This window comes from Mesoplodon densirostris, chromosome 17 (assembly GCF_025265405.1).
Source record: "Mesoplodon densirostris isolate mMesDen1 chromosome 17, mMesDen1 primary haplotype, whole genome shotgun sequence".
In the NCBI taxonomy this organism is placed as follows: domain Eukaryota; kingdom Metazoa; phylum Chordata; class Mammalia; order Artiodactyla; family Ziphiidae; genus Mesoplodon; species Mesoplodon densirostris.
This window is the reverse complement of record NC_082677.1, coordinates 1281594-1303204: the sequence shown is the minus strand read 5'-3', so window position 1 is coordinate 1303204 and position 21611 is coordinate 1281594. Positions and strand designations below refer to the sequence as shown.

Genomic DNA, 21611 nt, shown 5'->3' with positions numbered 1-21611 from the left:
CGGGATCCCCCGGACCGGGGCACGAACCCACGCCCCCAACACCGGCAGGCGGACTCCCAACCACTGCACCACCAGGGAAGCCCGAGTCAGACTTTTTTTTTTTTTTTTTTTTTTTGCTGTACGCGGGCCTCTCACTGCTGTGGCCTCTCCCGTTGCGGAGCACAGGCTCCGGACACACAGGCTCCGCGGCCATGGCTCGCGGGCCCAGCCGCTCCGCGGCATGTGGGATCTTCCGGGATCGGGGCACGAACCCGTGTCCCCTGCATCGGCAGGCGGACTCTCAACCACTGCGCCACCATGGAAGCCCCCGAGTCAGACTTTTTGATTTATAGGTTCAGGTTTTCTTTGAACTTTGATTTAATTTGATGAGTTAAGCTTTTACTTTAAGTATTACTTCTAACCAATAGTTTATAGCATATATATGGGATTATTAGTAATCACACTAATTTGAACTTATTTAAAAACAATATTTCCTGTTAATATTTATATTATAATTTGATAACTACCGTCTATTAAGTGCTTACTATATTCCAGGCAATATACTAAGAGATTTATTTTATCTTTTCTTTCTTTAACTGAAGGTTAAGATTTTTTAAGGCAAAAACCATGTGCTTTTGTTCTTATGGAGAGCAAAAATATTCTAAAAAAATATTAAATGTTTAAAAAATGTTACAGTATATTTATTGTTCTATATTCTAGCCTTAGTTGTAAGTAACTCAATGATTAAGAAGTTTAAAGTTAAAGTAACCAAGTTATGCAATAATACATAGATGAGGATTGACAAACTTGATTGAATATGGGGGCAAAAGACGATAATATAAACAAGTGAAATGAGCTAGGTGAAGGTAAAATTGCAGACTTGATAAATGGCTTCAGTGCTGGTGTAACAGGAGACTGAGCTCCAGCCTGTTTTTCCAAAGGAGAAACAAATGAAGGGACGCTGTTGAATCCATTGGTTAGACCATGGGGCTTAGCCTAGAGGGAGCTGGAATGATAGAGAATGCAGATTTTGCGAAACCACAATTTTCAATGAGGATGACAATCAGTTTTTGTGAAAGTGAAAAGAAAGCATATTTGAGAATAGAAGGAAGTTGTGGTTAGGGCTTCATCTTGGCACCAGATGTTATCTCTGAAGTAGGATGTGACCACTAGATAATAATTTTAAAAGTGGAGGAAAATTAGTTTAGATATGACACAGTGAGAAAGACCTTGGGTGTTTATCAAGCATATATGGGTTTGAATTCTGGCTTTATCATTTAGTAAGTAAGTAACACTGGGGAAAATATTAAATTCTCTGAGCCTTCGATTTCACATTTGTAAACTGAAAGAATACCCACGAGACCATTGTGAGGGCTAGAAATAAGGTAACGTTATATGTCTTCTAGTAGACTTGCAGTAGGTGGAAGGGCTGACTTGAGTAGCTATAGTTAAAATAAATATAGTTACTAGGAAGTTCCAGAGTTTTAGAGAATGCATTCATTTGTCATGTAGATGGAGCTATTTCCCAGGAATTTCATAGTCAACGGGGATAAGAAACGGTGAGCCACATATTTTACGCTGGCCACTGAGATGGATTGGAAGCAAGAGACTGGAAGGCAAGGGCGCCCATTGGCTTGTGCAGTGACCCAAATGAGATGAGCAACAATGTAAGAACTATTGCACTAGCGGTGAAAAGAATGAGAAGTCTACTTTGAAAGAGATTTTAGGAGCTAGAAGTTGAAGTACGTGCTCCGTGCTGATTAGCCAGCCGTGCGTTGTGAGGGTCATCGAGCCCTGGCTTCCTGCATCAGTCATCTGTGTGTCTCAGGGTTCTGTTCTGTTAGACCAGGCATGGACCAGTATAATTGCAGAAGAAAATGCCAGGGTCCAGCAAGTTGTCAATTTTGTATCATTATTTTTATGTGAAAACATAAGGAAAAGTAACCTCAGACCAAAGGAAGGACAGTACTTCGAACTGAATACATGTTAGCTTTCTAAAAACGTCACTCCATTGTTCTTAACGTTTCTCATTTAACTGCAGACCAGTGAAAACTTTTATCAGTCTGTATACTTGGGTAACACTGAAATAGGGAATGCACAAAAAGACCCAGTCTTTGAGAAGAAGGAACTGCTATACTTGGACAGCAATGATAATAGTAGCCAATATTTATTGAGGATTTATTATGTGTCAGACATGTTGTAAGTGTTTTGCATTTATTAACTTATCAATATTAAGCAGCTAACTTAAAGGAAACACATTAAGTGCTTTAATTGAAGTCTGAGTAAATTATTTGGGGAGAATAGTATGAAGGGATAATAAATTCTGAAAGTAATGGAGGAGGCTTTTGGAAAAAGTAATATTTGATCCAAACTTTACAAATGAGTAGAATCTCAAACTTTTATGCTCATCTGTGCTTTGTTTTCTTCGGTGAGTTTGTGGTGCTGCATTCCAAACTGAAAAAGACTTTAATCACTTGGTAAATAATTCTGGCTTCTTAATGGAAACCAGTTCCACTTCTTACAGATAGAAAAACCACAGAACACAACAAAAAGTTTTTAGTTATATCAGTGAGTTAATATTTGGAGATAAAGATGTTGGAATGTTACACTAATCCACTTAGGAAACAGTTACGACAGAAATTCAGAGTGGCTAAAATTTTTTCATTACTCAGTGTTGAAAACGACAGTGGAATTTAGGATACCTTTCCTGACAGTCCAGGAATTGAATTGTTTATTTTCAGTATATAGTTCCTTGGATTTAATGTTCATAGTGAACATTAAATATTAAATAATAATGTTCATAGTGAACATTAAATAATAATTTTTAAGTCATTTAAAATCTAGCTTTTAGGAAGTGCTTTTGAAGGAGGTGCTCATAAGATTTCAGCTTAAATCTTCAGCAACTTAATGAAATCAAATCTCATCTCAGAATACAGTCTTTACTTATAAACCAGGTCAATAATCCTTAAATGCAGGAATAGAATGTTTTTTCATATCTGTAATGTTAACGTCATGCAGATAAAGGAGTGTATATATTTGACATGTTTAGTACATTTTAATTAAATTTTTTATTGGATCGAGCCTCCTGACCCTAAATATTGTGTTTTAATGTATAATGCTTTTTCCTGTTTTCACCTGGATTCAATGAAATGTTATTTGTTTTTATTTACCAGGAAAGGCCGTTGTTTACCTTGTGGCTTTCCATCTGTTCATTGTTATGTTTGTATGGTCCTATTGGATGACAATTTTCACATCTCCCGCTTCCCCCTCCAAAGAGGTAAATTTAATGTTGGTAAATTACCAAATGCTTTCACTAATTATGGGATTATTTTCCCTGTGTTACCTTTGTTAAAACTTTATTACATAATGCATTTGTTCTGTTTTCATTCATAAATTGCTTGGTAACTCTGCATTGTGAGTGTGAGTCATCAGCGTATCCCTCAGATCCAGCCCACTGATGCATCGTAAAAGATGAATGATGGCGCTAAGCTTTAGCTGTGCTAATATTCTTCTGCCATGCTATGTTTTCTTAAATTAAAGATGTACTTTATGTCACTGGAGTGAATAATGTTAAGGGACAGAATTGAGTTAGGAAAGTAGAGTTTATTTTTAGAAACTCTCAACATTTATTTTTTCTCAGGCCTGAACAAATAAGCTGCAACTGAAGTGTTTTGATTGTGGGAAACAAATTGTCTATGCTGTGGCTTGTTACACCTAGCGTGGCTAGTGTTTCTTCTACTTGCAGGTTCCACTTGGAAATAATATGAGTACACATTTATGTGGAGTAAAGCTGAAGACCACTATGTCTATTTTGCCTTGATATGGCTGACTGAATTCTCTTCACCTAAAGTTTAGAATAGCTAGATAGATAAGAATATAGAGTTAGGACTGCCTGAGTTTGATTTTCTGCTCCAACACATTATTTAATGAATCCAAGGCTTAGTTTTCTCTTTGGAAAGTGGAGCTAACAGTCATGCCCGTCTCTGTAGGATGTTTGTGAGGATTAAGTGAGATTCATTCATGTAAAGCTTTTAACATAGGACCTGCCATAAGGTTAGCACTCAAATATTAGATGATGGTAATAATGTAATTGTTTCCCTTTGTATTAAATTCATCAAAATCCATTAAAAATTATAGACGTATGTTTAAAGATACCAACTTCCATTTAACTTTTCATAGAACATATATGCCGAAAATTATACATGCCATAAATGTACACTTGACGAATTTTCATGAACTGGACACGTGAGTAACCAGCACCCAGTTCCAGAAGCAGAACGTGACTGGTTTCCCGTGAGCCCCTCACACTCCCTGCAGCCACTGCTCACGAGACACCAGTGTCCGGCTCCCCCGACCCCTACCCACCCAGTCGCACCAGCTGGCTTTGCCTGGTCTGCACTTCACGTGGATGGAGTCATACAGGACGTGTGCTTGCGTGTCTGGCTTCTTTCATTAACGTTCTCTTCATGTGCGATTCATGCATGTTGTTGTATACAGTTGTGGCTCCCTCCTCTGCTGTTATAAAACACAGTTTACTTACCTGGTCTACTGTTGATGGGCGTGGGCCGTTGGGCAACTTGCAGTCTCGGGCTGCTACACATAGGACTGCCATCAACATTCTAGCACGTGTACGTACATACACAGTTCTTAGGGGCAGATGCCCAGGAGGGGAATTGCTGGGTGCTGCACGTACAGTCAGCAGTAGTGGGGAACGCCAGACTCTCACTGCCCATTGTTTCTACTGGGGGCTTTTCTTTTAAGGGATAATGTAAACCACTCATCAAGCTTACTGTTTCTTCAAATATATTCTTCAAACATTTGCTAATAATTAGTCAGCCCTTAAAGTTATATTACAAATTGCCATCCATATCTTAATCTCTTAAGTTGAAAAGGACCTAATTTTATCTAATCAATTACTAGTAGTGATGGCTGTTGGAAACATAGCATGTGTGAAAGTAAATAGTTTTTATTACAGGAAATAAAAAATATAATAAGAAAAACAATTGGTAATACTTTTGAGAAACAGGATAGTACAGAGGTTCAGAACTCAGCCCCCAGCTCCAGACCCCCTCGTCTGCCTCATCCCTCTGCGTTTCTAGCCGCGCAACGTTGGACACACTCCTTAGCTGTCTGTACCTCGGGAACGTCCTCTGTAAAGTGAGGATGGTAGTCGTACGCACCTTATTGGATTGCTGTATGGGTTAAATAAATTAATCATACGTACACGTGATTGATGGTATTTATAATAATGTGTAATTAATGCTCTAGGGAAAATGCTTAAAAGAATGCCTAGCACATTAGTGCCATCTAACTTATTTTTTTCTTTTTTGGTTGTTGTATTTGCAATGTTGCACCCATTTAGCACTTAGCCCAGGGCTTAATTAAGCCTTTACGTCCACTCCATCCTTCATGCTCCCCTATTCCTGTAAGTGTAATTGTAAGTGTAACTGACAGCCTGTGTCCAGTGGCCCTTCTGTGGCACGATCCACCTTCCCTGTCATGGACCTTGTCATCTAGTACTGTAATCGCCTGCTTACCTGTATGTATCACCTTATTAAATTGTCGGTTGTTTAAGGGCAGGGATCATTTCTGTCATGCTCTCCACTATATCCCTCTCCCACTATCTGGCACATAGTGGGCATCAGTAAGTATTGAATGGATTGATTATTCAATCATGGAGGGCCAGCTAAGCTAGGCCGCAGTGACAGCCAGGAACAGGAGTGTCAGATTATCTTTCTGAATAAGCTTACTCTGGGCTGCCTGAGTAGCTCTTGATCAGAAATTGCATAGTTGTGAGATAGGTGTTCATGGCCGCATTAAAAGGACTCTAAAAATGTAGAGGCTTGAGCAACACTTGGGGCTTGGATCTAGGGGGATTGGTTGGGTCTAAAAAGCAAAAACTATGCATTTTTAGGGAAGTTAAGTTATAAAGGTAGGCATTCTTTTTTCATTCTTTCAGGCAGCAAGTATTTACTGAGCATCTGCTCTTTGTCCGACTGTGGTGGACTCTGGGAATAAAAAGAACAAGACAAACATAAAACGTTATGAATCATGGTACATTTAGAAAAAGAACGCGATGATGTCGCAGCATGATGGTAAAAGCTATGAGGAACAAAGCTGTTTTCGACAGTGTGATCAGAGAAATCTCTGAAGACGTGGTATTGAAGCTGAGACCTTCATACGCTGTCTCTTCCACTAAAGGATAAGCTTTTTGAAGGAAGACTCTTTGTTATCTACGGCTGTGTCTCCATTGCCTAGAATCAGACCTAGTGTATAATAGATTGCTAAATGCTTGAATGAACGAATGGTAAGGAGGACGCAGCATAAGACAAGCTGGCAGGCATCTTCCATCACTAAGTGTCATCTTCCTGAAAAGAAAATATGGTTCCGTCGCTTCTCTGGCATTCCTGCAGAGGTTGCCAGTGGGCTGTTCATTTGCCTGGAACACAGACCCTTCACGAGCTGAGGTCTTATTTCATGTCCATTGCTTCTTCCTGGAACTCTGTTTTCAAGTAGTGTGTTGCCCTGAATATAGTATTTTCACCTCTTTGTGTTTTCCATATGCCGCTTCTTTTGCCAACATTTTCTTTCCTGCTTTGTCTTCCTGGACGATTCCTGTTTATCTTTCTAAACCCCGTTTAGGTACCTCCTCTTCCAAGAAACTTTCATTGACAGCCCTCACCCCTCCCGAGGGAGCTTTGGTCACACCTTGCAAAGAATTGCTGATTTGTAATTCTATGTTTACATGGTTAACATTCGTACTGAACTATAGGAATGTGTTTTTGAGGCAAAGGCTGTATTTTTATTCATCTTTGGATCCCTGGTACCTGGGACAGTGCCAAGCTCTTAATTGGTGTGTAACAGATACTTAAATTGAACCATTTGAACACTAAATTTAAGATAATGGCATTTCATGGTTTGAATTCTGTTCAGTAGTATTTAATGAAAAATAGACAGGAATAATTTCAAAAATCTAGTTCATTTTAAGTTTTGTTCCATTCCTCATCTAAAATCCTGGTGTCTCTTGAGATTTTCATTTGGTTTAAGCTTTTCGTAATTTATAACCATAGTTCTTATGGAAAAGTAATGATTTTGAGGCCTGGCTAGAAACAGTTCAGCCCAGGAAAATTCTGTTTAGATTTGACAAGGAAGCTGTAAAATTTGATTAGAGCATCTTTTATCCAAATATATATTTAACGTTATACCATATGATTTTTATTCTCTGTTTTGAATGTTTCAGAGATGCATCATGTCAGGGAAGAACTTTCTAGCAAGTTACAGGTCTCTTAAAAGAGAATGGGGCGTCTTACAAAGTAGGAACGTATTTTTGTACCTGACAGTATTCGAGGGGGTGGATCTCAGAAATGTCTGAAGATTCCAGCCTGCCTGGGAGTTTAGATCAGTGACCTCCAGAGTCTCAACTTCAAGCTTGTGTGTAATTTTTTCTTATTTTTTTCTGTCCTGTTCGTATGTCCATGTTACTTCTTGTCCTTTGTAAGTAAATTGGGGATTTCTTGTGTGCCATCAAGATTTAGTTGTGGGAGCTAGGCTAGGTCATCTAAACGGACTCTTCCTGCTTCTTAAGCCATCGTGTTTGGGTCAGGTTAGAGTAACAAGTCTGTGAAAAGAAAGAACACGTACTTCACATGAGCAACACAGAGGGAGACATACTAGCGTAGAACTCAAGAGACTTGTGTTTTTATATCAGCTCTGCCAATAATTCTGCAGCCTTAGAAAATTCCCTGAGCTGCTTGGGATCACAGTTTCCTCACCCCAGAGCTCTTAATCCTGCCTGTGCCACACTATCGCCCCGTTTGTAACAGAAGAGGCTGCATTAAGAAGGCAGTGCCGTTACTGACGAGGCATTGAGAGTGTGGAAGGCTTGGTACTTGAGTTCGCAGGTAGACCAAAATACTCAAATTTTAAAAGATAAAGTTTTAGTCATGACTCAGACCTTTTCAAGCAAAACCCTGTAAGTAAATAAAAATTGAGGAACAGTATTATTAAAGTATGAACTATGATCAAGAGCATGTCTAGGCCATTTTTTTGTTTTTTAAAAAAATCTGTGAAATAAAGACCAATAGAAACTGAAAAAAAACTCCTGGTTACATAAAATAGAGGCATAAAACTGAGGTCCTTGAGATGCTGGGATGACATGAAAAGAAGAGCAACTGAACAAGTCCTTTGTAGGAAGATGCTATTTAAAGAAATAGGCTGGAGGCTGCCCACACACGGGAATTAAAACTTCAGAAGTGGAAACTGGAAACAACTCTATAAAGGAATCTCTCCTTGAGAAAAGTAGATTGTGCTTACCTTGGCAATCCTTAATACTTCTGGAGAAAGCACCCTGATTGATTAGCTTTTTAAAAGCAAAAGCAAAGTGGTAAAGAAGGACTTGTTGTCCTCATTGAGAAATTTGGCCAGAAAATAGTAGGGCCCCATGCCTGTGATTTAGCCTGTTACACAAAGCAAGTGACTCTTTGGACATCCTTCCAAATCTCTTGACACTAACTTTCAAACACCAGAATTTTTACTAACAAAATATATATTAAGCCCTTTTTGATGGGCAAAGTTAATCTTCTCTGTAAAAAACAAAAATGCAAAAAATATTTAGTTCACGTTCTTTGCCATCATTAGTATGGAGGGCAAATATTTCTCAGTCTGTCAAAGATATGTGGTTTTGTTAAAATGTGCTTGATTTAGCTTCCTAAACAAATTGGAAGACAAGTTTTGCCTTTATGGAAGGAAATATTTTTGTTTTTTCTGTTCTGGATAAAACTTTATTTTTCTGAGCCTGATAGTTCATAATCATGGGATTAAAAAGAATTAATAGTTATTTCTCCTTTTATAGTTCTGCTTGTCCAGTTCTGAAAAGGAACGTTACGAAAAGGAATTCAGCCAAGAAAGACAGCAAGAAATTTTGAGAAGAGCAGCAAGGGACTTACCTATCTATACCACATCAGCTTCAAAGAGTAAGAAAAACAAATCTTAAGCTTTTCTTCTCAAAGAATTTTTAAGATATGGTAATTTTTGCCAAGATATATTTGCATGATTTGACTATTAAGTGGATATTGCGGTTGCCACAAATAACATCTGTGGGAACAGGATTTTCATGTGTTGTGTACCTTACATGGTATTTCAGATAATAGTTATGTACATATGTTGATATAGATTTTTTTAATGAATTTATTTATTTATGGCTGCGTTAGGTCTTCGTTGCTGCACGTGGGCTTTCTCTAGTTGCAACGAGCGGGGGCTACTCTTCATTGCGGTGCACAGGCTTCTCATTGCGGTGGCTTCTCTTGTTGTTGAGCATGGGCTCTAGGCACATGGGCTCAGTAGTTGTGGCACGTGGGCTCGTAGCTGTGGCTCACGGGGTTAGCTGCTCCATGGCATGTGGGATCTTCCCGGAGCAGGGCTTGAACCCATGTCCCCTGCATTGGCAGGTGGATTCTTAACCACTTCTGCATTTCTTTTTTTTTCCCAACTCAATCTTCATGGCTAAAAATTTCATTTATAATTTTTAGTAAACCATCATTTGGAAATCCTGGTTTGAATTTGAACATTTTGTGTCATCACTGAGTAACTTTTTTAAAAATCAAGACTGTGCTAACTTAGAATGGGGAGAAATAGAAGACATCAAGGGGAAGAAGCTTGTTCAAGGTTATAAAGCTAGTATTCAGAGAGCCAGAATTTGAAGTCAGGTTTGTCTGGTTCCGAAGCTGTGTCTGTTCCACTGGCCCCCTTGACGTTTGTGACTGCAGCAGCTTCCTTTTCTCAGGGGCAGAGCCTTACTGATAGGGATGGACCTGTGAGCGGCCAGACTGGTCATTTAAGTACAGGAAATTGTTTTAAATTATGTATTATACACCTCACTAATTCATGCAAATACCAGATAATGGTGATAGCTAACAGTCACTCTGACCTAAGTTCTTTACACATACAGGCTCATTTCAACTTCACACCAGCCTGTGAGGGAGACACTGCTCTCTCCATTTTACAGACGAGGGAACGGAGACAGGTTAAGTAACTTGTTGAAGGTCATACAGGTAGTCATACAGGTAGGTCATACAGGTAGTCATACAGGTAGTATGTGAAAAGGTGCTCTGCCTGTAGAACCCCTATGCTTCTCAACTCTGAGGGGAAATAAAAGGAGCTTTACCTTTGTATAATTATGTACACATTCTGACTTAAGAAAATTTTAAATTTGTGCAAAATTTTAGGAGGGGATATTTGACCGACATTTAAATTTTTCATGCATTTCATATAGGCACACCTTGGAGATACTGTAGGTTCGGTTCCAGACCAGTGCAATAAGGTGAATATCACAATAAAGCAAGTCACGTGAACTTTTTGTTTCCCAGTGTGTGTAACCGCTATGTTTATACTGTACTGTAGCCTACTGAGTGTTCAGTAGCATTATGTCAGAAAAACACATACATACCTTAATTTAAAAATACCTTATTGCTAAAAAATGCTAACCATCATCTGAGCCTTCAACAAATCATAGCAGTAATATCAAAGATCACTGATCACAGATCACTATAACAAAATAATAATGGAGCTTGAAATATTTTGAGAATTACCAGAATGTGACACTGAGACACAAAGTGAGCAAATGCTGCCGGGAAAATGGCACCCATAGATTTGCTCAATGCAGGGTTGCCACAGGGCTTCAGTTTGTAAAAACAAAATAATGCAGTATCTGTGAAGCCCAATAAAACGAGGTATGCCTATACTATCCCTTTGCATAACCACTATATTACCGTATAGAATGAAAACATGGATTTCCGATCAAACCCCAGCTTTTCCATTGCTAGTGCAATGAGAGTCCCTTAAACTTCCTAAGCCCTGGTTTCCTCATTTTAAAATGAGAATAATAGTCTCTAAATCTCTGGAAGTATACATAAATGAGACACGCACTTAGTATAGATCTCAGTGTACAATAATACATTTTCAGTAAATGAGAGCTTATTTATTTATTTTTAACGTTTATTTATTTTTGGCTGCGTTGGGTCTTCGTTGCTGCCCACGGGCTTTCTCTAGTTGCGGCGAGCGGGGGCTACTCTTCGTTGCAGTGCGTGGGCTTCTCATTGCGGTGGCTTCTCTTGTTGCGGAGCACGGGCTCTAGGCATGCGGGCTTCAGTAGTTGCAGCACGTGGGCTTCAGTAGTTGCGGCGAGTGGGCTCAGTAGCTGTGGCTCGCGGGCTCTAGAGTGCAGGCTCAGTAGTTGTGGCGCACGGGCTTAATTGCTCCATGGCATGTGGGACCTTCCCGGACCAGGCCTTGAACCGTGTCCCCTACAATGGCAGGCAGATTCTTAACCGCTGCGCCACCAGGGAAGTCCGAGAGCTAATTTAAAATAATCCCTTTTTATATTCAATATAAAATGTCTAGTTTACAACAGTTGTTAGTAGCTGCAGTTATGTAGATTAGATTTTTTTTTTTTTTTTGGCCACGTTGCGGGGCATGCGGGATCTTAATTCCCTGACGGGCGATCGAACCCATGTGCCCTGCAGTGGAAGCGCGGAGTCCTAACCACTGGACCGCCAGGAAATTCCCTAGGTGTTTTTAACCCAAAGTCCCAAGATTTCAGAGAATTAATGAAACCGTGAGATTAAACGCAGAATTTTGGGTACTTTTTGAAATAGCCTGTTCTTTTGATTTTCAGAGCAGTACCTATGCCCCAGAGAGTTAAAAGCTGCTAACGTAAAGTCTTTACCCTTAAAGCTTTATTACCTTTCATTAATTTTAATGGCTTTCCACTACTCTGAAGAATACCCTTCATCTGTTGAATAGTGCACCAGAATTTTGCTGAGCACTTTACGGGGATTATTTACACCCCACTGGGACAGTGCAGCACTTATCCCCACATTAGAGACAAAGAAGTGAGACCCAGGGAGGGCCCTGAAGTCCCCAAGTGGCAAGGTCTGGGATTTACACCTTATCTTCTGACTGCAGACAGAGTCCCTGCCCTCGAGCACCATTTTATACTGCATTTCTACTGCTTAGAATCCCAAAGAACATTGGGGGTTTTTCTTCTTTTTTTCTTATTATAGAAATAATATCATGCATTCTTTAAAAAATGAAGTTACAGAACCCCATGTTATAGAAAGTGGATCTTTCTTAGACCAGAGGTTAGTGGAAGTGAAGAGCTGCCCTCGTGGAGGGGCGTGGGGGCTGCACTGGGCTCCTTTTCGTGCTTTTCTGAACCATGTAGACATGTCATCTATTAAGGAAGTAAAATGAGTCTTTCTAAACCTCCGCCCTCCGCAGCCTGGATACAACCAGTGTTTCTCTTTCTCCTGCTCCATTTCCCTGAGTCAATTCTGCTAAAGCTCTGTCCTTCGCCACCTTTTATTTTTATGTCTTTTTCTCTTCCTAGAATGATTATTTTCTCCTCCCTAAATCTACTTTAAAGTTTTAATCCACTGTCCAGCTCTCTTCAGCCATTTCTATTCACTTAAACAGGAAGAGATTTTAAAAATCTTCTCTGAACTACTCACACTGTTACCTTGTAGATCGCAGGCCACTGTCTGCTGGTTGTCTGTGCCCCTCCCTCCTTGACTCCGTCCTGAGGGTCTGGCACTGGGATCCCCATCCACGGCCCTGGCACAGCCAGTGCGTCACCCGCCAGGCCCCCAGGAGGCGTCTGTGGGATGAACCTGTTCCTGGGTGTTCTCCATAATGGCTGCTTATTCACTTGAAGGGTCTCCCCAGTTCTCTCCCCTTCACTAATTTTTCCCATCCTAGAGGCTCACTTCATGTTTTATCAAAAATAATAACATTACTATAACGATAATAACTGCTTTACTGGGAATTTGATACGTTCCAGATTTTTTTTGATCTGCACAATAGTCCTTTGAGCTTGATATTATTGGCATTTACAGAAGAGGAAATTGAGGGTTTCAGAAAGTGAGTTACTGACCCGAGGTCACAAGCTAGTAAGTAGGAGAGAACGAGTATGAAACATGGCGGCAGAGTCCCAGCTGCTTCCGGGCTCGGGGCTGCCCCGCAGCTGCACACACTTGGCTGCCCCTCAGGACCTCGCTGCCTTCTTGGGGTCTCTTGTCCTTTATGAAACTCGCGTGAAGATTGCTCACCTTCTTCCCTTCTCCCACAGTTTGCTCCTAAAAATCTTGCTTCTTCACTTAGTAATTCCCAACCCATTTCTTCCCTCTGCTTTCAGGTATACTTCGAAGTGTATCTCCTCTTAAAAACAACAACAAAAATTTGGTTCTGACGCGTTCCACCTACCGTTCTATTTTCTCTGCCCTTTGACTGTGGGTCCCCTCCTAAGTCGTCTGTGCCCTGGGCCTCTTTTCCTTCCCAGCAGATTCCAGGCAGCTGGCTTTCATTCTTCCTAACCAGGTTCGGTGGCGTTTCATTCTAACTGCTTGAAAAACTTTCTTCTTTGTGCTTTTCCATTCTTGTTGTTTTTGCATCTTTGAATGTTTATTCTTCCTCCTACATTTTTTTAACCCCGCTTCACAAGGGTGCCTCGTCCCAGTTCTTTTTGTAATGTTCTTTCAGCTGTTTTTTTTTTTTTTTTTTTTTGCGGTACACGGGCCTCTCACTGTTGTGGCCTCTCCCGTTGCGGGGCACAGGCTCCGGACGCGCAGACCTAGCGGCCATGGCTCACAGGCCTATCCGCTCTGCGGCGTGTGGGATCTTCCCAGACCGGGTTACGAACCCGTGTCCCCTGCATCGGCAGGCGGACTCTCAACCACTGCGCCACCAGGGAAGCCCTTTCAGCTGTTTTTAACCATGGAATTCTGACACCACGATATTGTGATCGTTGGTTCACTGTGTCTCAAACAATTTGTTTGCTTTAATAGTTTTAGACTGAGTTATCTTTTCTTACTGTGAACTAGCAGATTGAGGGGTGTTGTCACCCGAGCATGCGCTTGCTGCCCAAACCCTTTCTTGTTGTCAGGCAGAGGGCTGGACTGCAGCTGTGCCTTCAGAGGGACGAGCCTGCCTTGCCCTCCCCCAGGGCCCTTGGAGACCCTTGTCGGGGCTTTGGCACTCCCCTTGGCATGTGCGCCCACTAGAGCTCCATTCTCATATCTCCACCTTCCGAAGGTTAGCTGTACCTGAGTGACCAGTTATCCCAATTCACGTCAAGCAAAACCTAACACCATGGGGGCAGGAGGGAAGTCTGTCTTGTTCAACTTTATATTCTCAGCATGAAGCAGTGTTTGTCACAGGGTAGAGGCTGAATATTTGTTGAATGAATGAACAAAAGAAAGAAAAACAACCTAACCCCCCTCCCATACCCACCCACTCCCTCCACCCACCACCATCAGGCTTGTGTCTGACATTGGCAGCATCGCCTCCCGGAAACCGCAGTTTTCTTTGCTGCTTTTACTTCAGTTCTTCTATCTACTCAGTCATCAAGACCCTTAAAAAGGCTTCTTGAAAAGTCTGTTTAGTTTCATCTCATCTCAGAGCAATGGCAGAATTCTGAGTGGAGGAAATGTAGAGGAAAAGGAAATAAGACACTGGGCTTCTGATCCCGATCTGACCACTCATTTAGAGAGAGGGAGATAATCTTGGGCAAACTACTTTTTTTCTCTTTAGGTTTTGGGGTGTTTCTAACCTAAAAAATGAGGGGTTGAGTTAGGAGACCTCTAAGGCCCTTTATACTGCTCTGCTTTTTCTACCTTATATGGTTTCACTTCCCTAGTGTCCAGTCGAGCCAAGGTACTACAGAAGGCCCTCAGTGAGGTATGGGTTATTCATTTAATAAGTGGATATTTGTATAAATTCCCTTCATCTTGAAGTTTGGTTTAAATTATAAAAGTAATACAGGAACATGATTTAAAACACTTTTTGAGGATACCAAATGAGAAGTGTCTGCCTTCTCACCCTGGCAATGCTCCCCAGAGGTTGCCACCCTTCTTGTATATCCTTGCAGAAATTTTTTATATATAACAGAATATGGCAAACCTTACATACAATCAATCAACATTTTAACAATGAGAGTGGATAGGTATTAACCAGTACAGATTTGGTTACCTGGATAGCTGCCTTCTAGCAGGTGTAACTCTAACACTGCTTGAAAATAACACTTTGTGTCTCCCATATATGTTAATTCAAGTCTGAAGGTGGATGCATTGTATTGGGATGTGTAAAGAGAAAAATACATATATTCTTCTCCCCCTCAGAGATATGAAACATGCTGCATATCAAACTATTCTGCAATTTGCTTTTTTCTACTTAATATGTTTGCACTTTTCCAGTTTAGGGTACGTGTCTACTTTGTATGGAGAATTCTTGTTAAAGTCTACGTAGTGTATCATAACATGCTTGACTATCTTCATAATTCGTTATTCCTAGTGTTTTGTTATTGAAACCATGTTGTGGTGAGAGCGTGTCTATAGAATAAATTTTCTAGCGGCAGAGATCCCGGGCAGAGAGTGTGCATGCCTTACGCTTTTATAGATACGGCCAAATTCTTTTCCAAAAACAGTAACACATGACATGGTCCATCTGCTTTTTAGAGGGTATGTTTAATTTAAATTTTTACTTGAACCTGTTTTCCGTGCTGTTACTATGTCTGTTAGCCCTAATGATCACAAGTAACAGACAACAGCTTAAGCTTTTTAACTCCCCCTTCCCCCCAAAAGAAACTACCATAATGTATGGGGTGGTGTGAGAAAGTGGTGGGTGTCTCCTATGCCCTGAGGGCAGGACTGCAAGAAGGGACTGGAGCTGAGAACTGGGGGCCAGAGGGGCTCCTGCAGCTGTCCCTGCTGCTCCCTGGCATCTGCTCACTTCCTACACTGTCGCCCTTAAAATGATTCTCCCTTTCTTATCCCGTCCACGTGGCGAAGCGTGGCTATCGCGTGTTACTCAGTTCCACCCCGCGAGATACAGCTCACTGCCCCTCAGCCCTGATTCGTAGGAGAGAGCGTGAACCAGAAGGGGGAGGTGGGTGGGTTCACACAGTCCAGGTAGAAGAGGGGTCTTAAGTCATTTCCTGGAAAGAGAGTGGCCTGTAGACCAGGCGGATACCCCCAAAAGAAGTCTACCGCACTTGGAGTAGATCCCGTAGAGTATTTATTAGTCAAATGCTCTAAATCTGTGAAAGTTTCAGCTCTAGTGAAAGACCCATAGTAATTTGTCTTGTTGCCAAGAAGCATTTGTTTGCTTTGGAGGCCATGATATGGAAAAAGGTTAGTATCTCACTGTAATTTTATTATTCTCTGTTCATCCAAAATAATGGCTTTAAAGCATTATTAATTTGTGAAGTCTTGGTACATACATTTCCCTCATAAATCTCAAAGAACTATTTTGTCACTTACTTAGATTTCAAAAACCAGAACCTCAGGTTCTGACTGTTCTGCAGATTCTGGTGGTGCTCTTCATTCAGTTGGCTTTTTGTTTCTGTCTGTGCTGTGTGGCACGCAGGATCCTCGTTCCCCGACCAGGGATTGAACCCGCACCCCTGCGTTGGGAGCGTGGAGTCCTAACCACTGGACGGCCAGGAAGTCCCCTCCAGTTGGCTTTTTTTCTCTCAGAGTACTTGAGCGGAGTGGGGAGGACAAGCCTGACCTGATCCGGCTTCTCTGACCCTGCCTTGTGTTCTCCTCCTTTCCTCTCTGCTCCAGGCATGCCGGCCCCTCACTGTTCGTGCACTCTGAGCACCCTCCCACCCGAGGCCTGTTCCCTCTCGTCAGATTCCGCTTTTCCCACAGACCTATGTGACTGACCAGCTCCCTTCTTTAAGTTTCAGTTTTCTCAAATGACTCTGAAATTACAGTACCCCAACGCCGCTTCCCTGCTTTAGTTTTCCTGTCAGCACCTTTCCCTAATATTACTACTTATTTTGTTGCCTTGCCTTGCTTATTACTCCCCGTCTTTTCCACTAGAGTGTGAGTTCCGTGAAGGCGGGGATTTATGCCGAGAGCAATATCTGGCCCCTAGTAGGTGCTCATTATGTTTTGAATGAATGAAGATACAAACTATATATTAGAATTTAGTGGGAAGAAGTTTAGAGTTCTTTCGCAATAGTATGTTTGCAATTTTGCTATTTATCTGGGATGGGGTGGGAGATAATTGAGAACGTTTGTTTTGATATTTTACTACAGACATCATGGTACAGTAGGTCTTAGTGTATCTGAGTTTTGCCACTGAACTGCATGTCTGACTTGTTACCAGCTCCTTATTTCCTTGGATCTCCTTATTGATCTGAACATTGCTGGGCCAGCTACATTTCTGAGGTTCCCTTCTGCCTCTCGACATTAGGATTTCATAAGCTCTCCAATGAACTTTGGTATTATTTTAAAATTATTGGTTGTCAGTTTCCTAGAGTTGTTTATAAGAAATGAAAGCAGATTTTATAGTCAAATTAAACTCAACTCTAAACATACCTTCTTCAACAACTTCCTTTTAATTCTTAAATGTAGCCGTCAGATATTGTGAAAGATGTCAGCTGATTAAGCCTGACCGTGCGCATCACTGCTCAGCATGTGACACGTAAGTGTTTCTCTTTGGCTTTCATTTAAAAACCCCAGTACTGGAACTGGAGATGGGAGAACAGAAAGTGAAGGAACTTAGCAAAAATACTGCATCCTCTCCCATTATTTGCTCTGTATGCAGAGCTCACATAAATGTGTATATAAGCTAGAATATACTTTGAAGTAATCTTTGATAACAGTTCTTGTACCAGTTAGAATTCTCTTTAAGTATGTGTACTTCTTGTGCATATGCTTAATGTAATATTGATGGCCAAGTAAGTAATACCCCCCACCCTGAGAAAGATAACTTTAATTCCTGGATTAAAAAGACCATCATGACACTTTTGTTGTTTTTATTATTAATGTTGGTATTAAAGCCTAACAAACCACAATAATATTACTTTCCTTTTAAAATATTTATTTATGTATTTATTTGGCTGCACCGGCTCTTAGTTGCAACACGCAGGATCTTTAGTTGTGGCATGTAGGATCTAGTTCCCTGACTAGGGATCGAACCCTGGTCCCCTGCATTGGGAGCGTGGAGTCTTAACCACTGGACCACCAGAGAAATCCCATTATTACTTTTAGTTACCACCTCTGAAGTTGTTCCCAAAAAAATTTCAAAGATTTTATCCCTTCTGCTCTTGTGAGAAGGTAGTGTGTTGAAAGAAAGACTCCTAGTATGGGAATTCCAGTGAGTTCTTGAACTTGAGTGAGACAAGTCATTTAACCTTTTGGGTATCAGTTTACTTATTTGTTGTATTACTTGAAATGATCCATTGTCTAACTTTATGCAAATATACATTACGTATACTGGTGGGGAGGCAAATTTGGAGTTTTTTTCTTCTGATTATAAAAGTACAGTGGTTCTTATACATGGGATAGAATTGTATAAAATCTGTGGAAAAAAATAACCACCTACAAGCCCATCAGTGTTAATATTTTAACAATATTTGCTTCTAAAGTTTTATCACTTGCACATGTTTAAAATAACTTCCATTTTACTTTCGTTAGCTGACTTTGTAAACTAGATCTACCTAATGTACCAAGTGCTATATGCACCATATCTGTATATTAAAATGTTGTTTGATGTGGTCCAAGTCAGCTGGCTATGCTCAGCTGAATTCTCAGTGTGAAAAATCATTACTTCTTACCTACGAAAGTATTTGTGGAAATAACAGAAATTGTCTCTAACCTAATGTCTACTGGGTTGGTTTTTCTAAGATGTATTGCTAAAGGGAAAATTTTAAGTTAAAAAAAATTATCAGAAATTAGAATCAGGGAAATTTTTCTACATGGATTTTCTTATGTTTGTTTCTTAGGTGTATTCTTAAGATGGATCACCACTGTCCTTGGTACGTATAAAACACAGAGGAAATGACATGGGGGTGGAGAGGTGGGAGGGGAGTATTTGGAGTGATTTACCTCAGCATTCCTAAATTTTGAAGGTCAATTTAATTACTCATAGATATCAAGATTGATCTAGTTTTATGTTTCTGCTACATGTTTTCCTTTAAAAATATATTCTGATGTTATTAACCCAAATAATTGTCTACTAAGAATTAACATTGAAATTCCAAATTCCTTACAGAATTTATTTAAAACACACATCCATAATTAAGACACTGCTCCCGACTTCCCAAATGACCCATTTTCTAGTTATAGTGATTTTAAGTTTTTTCATTGTCCTATTTGTTATTATTATGGTAAAAAAAAACATTAAATTTCCCATCATAGCCTTTTTTTTTTTTTTTTTTTCTTTGCGGTACGCGGGCCTCTCACCGCCGCAGCCTCTCCCGCTGCGGAGCACAGGCTCCGGACACGCAGGCTCAGCGGCCATGGCTCGCGGGCCCAGCCGCTCCACGGCACGTGGGATCTTCCCAGACCGGGGCACGAACCCGCATCCCCTGCATCGGCAGGCGGACTCTCAACCACTGCGCCACCAGGGAAGCCCTGTCTTAGCCATTTTTAAGTGTACAGTTCAGCAGTGTTAAGTATGTTCACATTGTTTTGCAACCAGTGTCCAGAACTTGTTCATCTTGCAAAACTGAAACTCTGAACCCATTAAACACTCCCCACTCCTGTCCCCTCAGCCCCTGGCAAACACCATTCTAGTTTTTGTTTCCGTGAGTTTGTCTTATTTTTACAGTGTGATTTTCTTTATTCTTCTAGGGTGAATAACTGTGTGGGATTTTCTAATTACAAATTCTTCCTGCTATTTTTATTGTACTCTCTATTATATTGCCTTTTCGTGGCTGCAACAGTTTTACAGTACTTTATAAAATTTTGGACGGTAAGTCTTTTTTTCTATCTTAGAACATATATTTAGGACTTTATAAGTTGCTATTTCATAAATAATTCCTTCATTCTTTATTATAAGTAGACATACTTAATTTTACTAGTTAGAGTTTATAATGGCTCAGAAGACAGATGGGGTTAAAATTTACCTTCATATATACATGTTTGTAAATAAATGAATATTAAACAGGATATAGTGAGCTTCTTTTAGTAATCCAAACTGTTTCCAACCATACTATCAGTTTTAGGGAAGTAATTACTTTTATTTCAGATGATGAGACTTACTGCAGTTTTACAGTAATAAAAGTGAAATCCCCAGCCCCAGGTAACCACTAATCTGTTTCCTGTCTCCGGAGATATTAATACTTTTTCTGTTGTGAGTTGCAAATGTTTTTCCACAATTTTGATCGATGTCTTGTAACCCTGTTTGCTTTTGTTTTTACTAAATCAAAATTTTATATTTTTAAAGCAGTACTTTTAAATTATGATTTCTGGCTTTATTCTGTTCACTGTAAATTTATACAGATATATACCCAGCTTTTCTTCTGGCATTTTTATTGTGGTTTTTTTCCTCCCTCCATTTAAGTCCTTGATTTTGAAGGTGGGGGTTATTGTGGTTAAAGGTACTTTTGTATTTACTCTTCCTAAAAACCCTATGAAGGTATTTTATTTTATTTTATTTATTTATTTTTGGCTGTGTTGGGTCTTTGTTGTGGTGCGCGGGCTTCTCATTGCGGTGGCTTCTCTTTGTTGCACAGCATGGGCTGTAGGCGTGTGGGCTCAGTAGTTGTGGCTCGTGGGCTCAGTAGTTGTGGCTCGCGGGCTCTAGAGTGCAGGCTCAGTAGTTGTGGCGCACGGGCTTAGTTGCTCCGTGGCATGTGGGATCTTACCGGACCAGGGCTCGAACCCGTGTCCCCTGCATTGGCAGGCGTATTCGTAACCACTGAGCCACCAGGGAAGTCCCTATGAAGGTATTTTAAAATGTAGGTTTTATTATTCTTCAGGTATGGTGAAGCTGACAGATCAGGAGATGATAACCATTGAAAAGATAGTTTGTTACTCACAGTTCCAAGGGAGGGTTCATGCCACCCTGTGCAGGGCCACACAGGGAAGCACCAGAGTTGCTCAGGAAGCAGAAGGCACAGGGCCCGTGGGAAAGCATGGTGACGCAGGGTAAATGCACCTAGGGTTAGCTAGTTTGAATAATTTCAGTGGTCTCTGAGGATACAGGCTGTCCCTGGTTGTCTGGTGTGATTAGGGCAGGGTAGTATTGCCCACTGGAATGTGAGAGCCAGAGAAAGGAGGTGTTTTGGAGTATGGGCTCTGGATTGATTAGTTTGTATATGAGAGGTACATTCCTTGCTATCTCTGTAAGAATTGGATGGCCCTGGGAGAGGCACTCTCTCCCCAGTCAGCAAGGCTCCAGATGCCAGAGTATCAAGAATACAGAAAGGTAGAAAATATAATGAATGCAGAAGGAGCTATTATTATTCCAGTTTTCAGAGTTGGAAACTGAGGTTGGAAAAGTTAGGTAACTAACAAGGTCACATACTTAATAGTATAGGAAGCCAAAATTTTAACTTAGATCTTTCTCTTCCAACATCCACATACTTGAGTCATCAAACAGAATTAATTTTCCAGGAAATGTCTAATACATTTTAGAAGGATTTTCATTAAAACATCATTAGACTTTTAAAGTTTGGGTGTTTAGAACCAGGGTATGCTAGCACTTGGAGTCCCTTCGTGCATATTAGAAACAAGCACCTCAGTTCTGTGTGGTATCAGCCTAATGAATTTTAGCCTCTGTTGTTCCCCTAGTTGGGCAGCTTTGTTCAGTTTACAACCTACTTCACCATACTCAGTGGTCCT

General features: G+C 40.6%; 1 protein-coding gene across 4 annotated transcripts in view; it reads left to right on the top strand.

Annotated features, from left to right (window-relative positions):
- ZDHHC20 (zinc finger DHHC-type palmitoyltransferase 20) overlaps positions 1-21611 on the top strand; it is a 74142-nt gene that overhangs the window by 29187 nt on the left and 23344 nt on the right. For all 4 annotated transcript variants that reach the window (XM_060079847.1, XM_060079846.1, XM_060079849.1 and 1 more), the window contains 5 exons: positions 3153-3256; positions 8831-8951; positions 17394-17463; positions 18767-18799; positions 19617-19737. In XM_060079847.1, the coding sequence (XP_059935830.1) occupies positions 3153-3256; positions 8831-8951; positions 17394-17463; positions 18767-18799; positions 19617-19737 (449 nt within the window). The remainder of the gene's footprint in view (positions 1-3152; positions 3257-8830; positions 8952-17393; positions 17464-18766; positions 18800-19616; positions 19738-21611) is intronic.